The 4,437-nt window shown below is 33.6% G+C and overlaps 1 protein-coding gene across 1 annotated transcript; it reads left to right on the forward strand.

Moving 5' to 3' along the window:
• Positions 1 to 457: 457 nt before the first annotated feature.
• LOC124927199 (AP2-like ethylene-responsive transcription factor TOE3) lies at positions 458 to 3,672 on the forward strand. The gene is made up of 11 exons (XM_047467570.1): positions 458 to 648; positions 712 to 1,239; positions 1,363 to 1,388; positions 1,484 to 1,514; positions 1,594 to 1,681; positions 1,760 to 1,905; positions 2,317 to 2,361; positions 2,478 to 2,563; positions 2,648 to 2,733; positions 3,044 to 3,151; positions 3,350 to 3,672. Exons 2-11 carry the CDS (start codon positions 755 to 757, stop codon positions 3,503 to 3,505), a joined length of 1,257 nt encoding a protein of 418 aa, XP_047323526.1. The 5' UTR covers positions 458 to 648; positions 712 to 754; the 3' UTR covers positions 3,506 to 3,672.
• The last annotated feature ends 765 nt before the right edge of the window (positions 3,673 to 4,437 follow it).

Raw genomic sequence — 4,437 nt, forward strand, 5'->3', positions numbered from 1 at the left:
TGGATTAGATCCTTTATTGATCATTCTATCTCAAATAAAAACTTGTTTTCTTCTCATTAGAAAATATGTAATCATTGTACATTTGAAATTATTGTTCATTTTTCAAATAACTAGTATTTAATTTCAAATAATTTGATTTATTAAGTACAACTTTGTCAATTGAACTATCTTTATCATTGTAATTTTATTCATAATTTTTTCCTTATTTTTTTAAACCATCTTAATTATTTTTTCAACTCCATTTCTATATATATATATAGGGAATTGAATCCGTAATATTTAATTAATTTTGTTTGTATCTGACACGGCCATACCATACCAAACCAAAGAGGGTAATAAAATAGTTTTGATTAAAAATGTAAATGCAAGTTTGTCCTAAAAGATTTATTGCAGCCTGTGTAGTGCCTTAGCACAAAAAACAAACAAACCCATCAAAACTGAATAATAGTTAAACAATAACCAACCATTTTCTCTCACTAAACGACGTTTCTATGTCTTTTCACCATGGATCCTGACAAACAGCAGTTATCTTCACTTCCTTGACTCTCTCATGTCAATCCTCTCAGCTTCTTCCACACTGGCCTCTTTGTTTTCCTCTTCAACCTCAGGCAGGCCAGCAAAGCTTCACTAAGACCAACTTTCAATCTCCAATCGCACTTTGCTTTAGATTCTCTCTTCATCTCTTCTATATACTATACACATGTACTGACTCAATCAATGCCGCCTTGAACAAGATTGCTTGAAAAACAAAATAATGATGCTGGATCTCAATATTGATTTACTCTCGTCCCATTCTAACTATTTCGAAGAAGACTCCATTTCTAATCTTCTCATCCCTTCTAATTGCTATCCTTTCGATATCCTCAGAAAAGGAAAAACTAGCTTCTGCGACCTGATCGCTGTCGACGACCAATGCAACCACGAATCGCCCCCTTCGTTGTTCACGATGCAGCTTTTACCTGTCCCTGGATATGGAACAACAATTAGCGATTCCCACCAGACTACTGACTCATCATCTTTTTCCGCTAAAAATTCGACCTTGAGAGCGCAATGGTTGAATCTCTCGTTACCTGAAACAACAGCAGTTGGGGATCATCTGGGAGCTTTACAGCAGCAGCAGCAGCAGCCACAGCCACAGCCGCAAAAACAGAAGAGCCGCCGAGGTCCGAAGTCTCGGAGTTCTCAGTACAGAGGGGTCACCTTTTATCGTCGAACTGGACGATGGGAATCACATATCTGGTAACTATTGTTGTTTAGGAATAATCTTTCATGCCAATCTTACAGAGATTTCTTCAGTAAATCAACTATATATGTTTGACCTGTTTATGAGTTAACCAATTGTTTCTTCGTCTCACTCCTTAGGGATTGCGGGAAGCAAGTCTATCTGGGTAAGAAAAGAAACTGTCCAATTGTGCGAAATTTTCATTACATTGCTCGGTTAACTTCACAGTATTCTGAATATTTGAATGTTTACCTCTTCCAGGTGGATTTGACACTGATCAAGCTGCAGCCAGGTAAGAGTTAACCTTTTGCTTTAATAATCCGCATTTTCCCTTTGTACGGGCTAACTAAATCTGAATATCTATCCCTCAGAGCTTACGACAGGGCTGCAATTAAGTTTAGAGGAGTTGATGCTGATATCAACTTCAATGTTAGCGACTATGAAGACAACATGAAACAGGTGAACAATGGGTTATTGCTTTTCTTAACATCCTTTCCTTTATCTCCTTAGGGATAACGTCTCTTCATTGATTAGCAGATGAGAAACATGACCAAAGAAGAATTTGTTCATTCATTGCGTCGTCAAAGCACTGTATTTTCGAGGGGTAGTTCTAAGTACAGAGGTGTAACCTTGCAAAAATGTGGCCGATGGGAAGCTAGAATGGGACAGTTCTTTGGTAAAAAGTGAGATAACTAACTTTCATATTTACTCTTTATCCTTGAGTAGTTATCATTCTATCTTACAGCCCAAAACTCATTGAACCTCATGGAATCATATTACTAAAACTGGAAGCTACCTGGTTTGTAGAAGCTATGAGCCCCTTTTGTTATCCGAATTCTGAGCTGAAAATCCAACTACATTCTTTCTAATCAAACAAAATTTTACCTGTATCTCACAAATTTTGAACACAATTTTTACTTTCCATATGAAACCACGTTCTGAAATTGATCAGTTACAACAAAAATTCAGAAGATATTGCAATAGAATCAAAATACAATTTTTGTAAATGAGCTCAAATTTTTGATTATGATGGTTACATGGAAAGACATATAAGGTGATCTTGTTGTAAATGAGATGATGATGCTTGTTTGCAGGTATATATATCTTGGGTTGTTCGACTCTGAAATGGAGGCTGCAAGGTCATCAGTTAATGGATTCATCTTTCTGACTCTTTGTTTTTCCTTGCATAATTCAATATATTGACTATTAGGCTGAACCAAGAAACACATTTGTCTCTTTGATTTTTCAATAATAGGGCTTATGATAAAGCAGCAATCAAGAGCAATGGTATAGAAGCTGTGACAAATTTTAAGCCCAGCACATATGCAGAGATAATGTCAGGTGCCATACAAAATTACTTCTACTTTGTTTTTTTCTTCAATTTCATTCCCCAATCAGAAAATTGTTAAATGCAATTTGTTGCAGATACTGACCAGAATCTTGATCTGAAGCTTTGTGTGTCTCCTCCCCCTTCTGATGCTCTGACAAGTAGCAATGGAAAAAGAGTCAAGGTAGTTCTTCCACAAATTCTTTATTTTTTTTAGCAAAAAAAATAGAATTCAAGTAGTTTAATACATTGTTTCTCCTCCTAGTGTTTTTTATTCTATAAAACTGTCATATGGATCTTTCAGTTTATGCTAGTTAGAAATTGAGGCTTTGGTAATTGAAATTCCAAATCCATCCCTTTGAATAAGAAGCATATTATCTGGTCCAAGTTTGATATAACTCAGTTAAATACACCAGGAAGTGGTTGTAATTCATGAATTACTAATAAACATTGCACTAATACTTAACTAATGGATATGTTATTTAATTCCACAGCTTGAGAATTTTGGCTATGGACCTGTTTTTGGACTAGACATGCATGTTACACAACCAGCATTCAAGAACCCCTCAACATGGTCTAGCATTGTTCCACAAACTCCTCAGGTGTGTATGTGATTATTAGTATTTTGAAATGTTAAAATTTGTATTTATAGAGTTGTGAGATGACTTCACCTTGTGTGATGTGGGTTATTTGAGATTATTTTTCAAATAACCAGAATCAATCTACTATCGCATCATTCAAATCATCCATCAAAATAATCTAGATGAATGCAAAATGACTATATTTTCTTGGGTTTCCAGGAAACAACAATGTCAAATTTGACATGGAAGATGCAGAGCCATGGGGCTATAAGACCGATGGCTCTGTTCCCTTCTACTAGTGCTGCAGCATCATCAGGATTCTCTTCTTTTACTGTGCCTGTCTTATCAGACACGGGTCTTCTTCCTCAAGACTAAAACAGACTTGACGGTGAGAAATGGTCTCTCTTTGTAATGGTTTTCGCCAACATTTCTAATATCTAGATTTGTAAGAATTAACTTGGTTGTGTGAACTTAACTGATTCTGTCCAACTGCTGCTTTATATATAGTTTGAACTTGATCAATATTTACTCTTATTATTACAGTTTCCATTGCTATCATATTGGCTGGAATTGTTCTTTTTGCAAGAAAATCATACTCAAGATTTAAGGGTTTTCTTTTTTGTTTGTTTGTTATGCGATGAAAAATTAGATTATTTGAGATTATTTAGGTTAGATAATTAAAATATTAATTTTTATTTAATATCTAAAATGTCCTCATTTGATTGAAGTAGTGTTGTGATTTTTTGAAAATTGATAAACAAATCACAATTTTTCTATCTAGTGTTGAGGTAGAGTATTAGAGCATGTCATCTACTATCGGCAAACTATTATAAATTTCATATATTCTCAAGGATCTTAATTACATTTTGGTGTGATAATGAATCATATAATTCAATTTTCCTCAATTTCATTAACATTTGGAGATTGACTATTAGATATAAAAATGAATGCTTTGTGACACTCCTTGCATATTTATACACTTGTGTAATTTTTTTCTAAATAATATGAATTAATGAATAAAGAATTGATATACTAATAAGAATTATGGCACACTGCAATAGTTATCAATGAATTTATCATGTGTTGGACATGAATTTGTTTTCATAATAAAAATATTTAATTCTTTAACCTAATTAATGACTTAAGAATTGATTATAAGAAAATAAAATATAATTTTAGTCCAAACTTTTTTCATGAATATCACGAGAACCAAATGAACAGTTTATATGTTACAATCGAAGTTTAGAGAACCATTCAACTTCACAAAAATATCTTTCTTATGATATTTTGTAAAAAAAAGAAAGAAA

Source organism: Impatiens glandulifera, chromosome 2, assembly GCF_907164915.1.
Source record: "Impatiens glandulifera chromosome 2, dImpGla2.1, whole genome shotgun sequence".
Taxonomy (NCBI): domain Eukaryota; kingdom Viridiplantae; phylum Streptophyta; class Magnoliopsida; order Ericales; family Balsaminaceae; genus Impatiens; species Impatiens glandulifera.

Coding starts and splice junctions, on each gene's coding strand:
- LOC124927199 (XM_047467570.1), top strand. CDS start 755: ATGATGCTGGATCTCAATATTGATTTACTCTCGTCCCATTCTAACTAT. Junction 1,240..1,362: donor CGATGGGAATCACATATCTG/GTAACTATTGTT, acceptor CTCACTCCTTAG/GGATTGCGGGAAGCAAGTCT. Junction 1,682..1,759: donor ATGAAGACAACATGAAACAG/GTGAACAATGGG, acceptor ATTGATTAGCAG/ATGAGAAACATGACCAAAGA.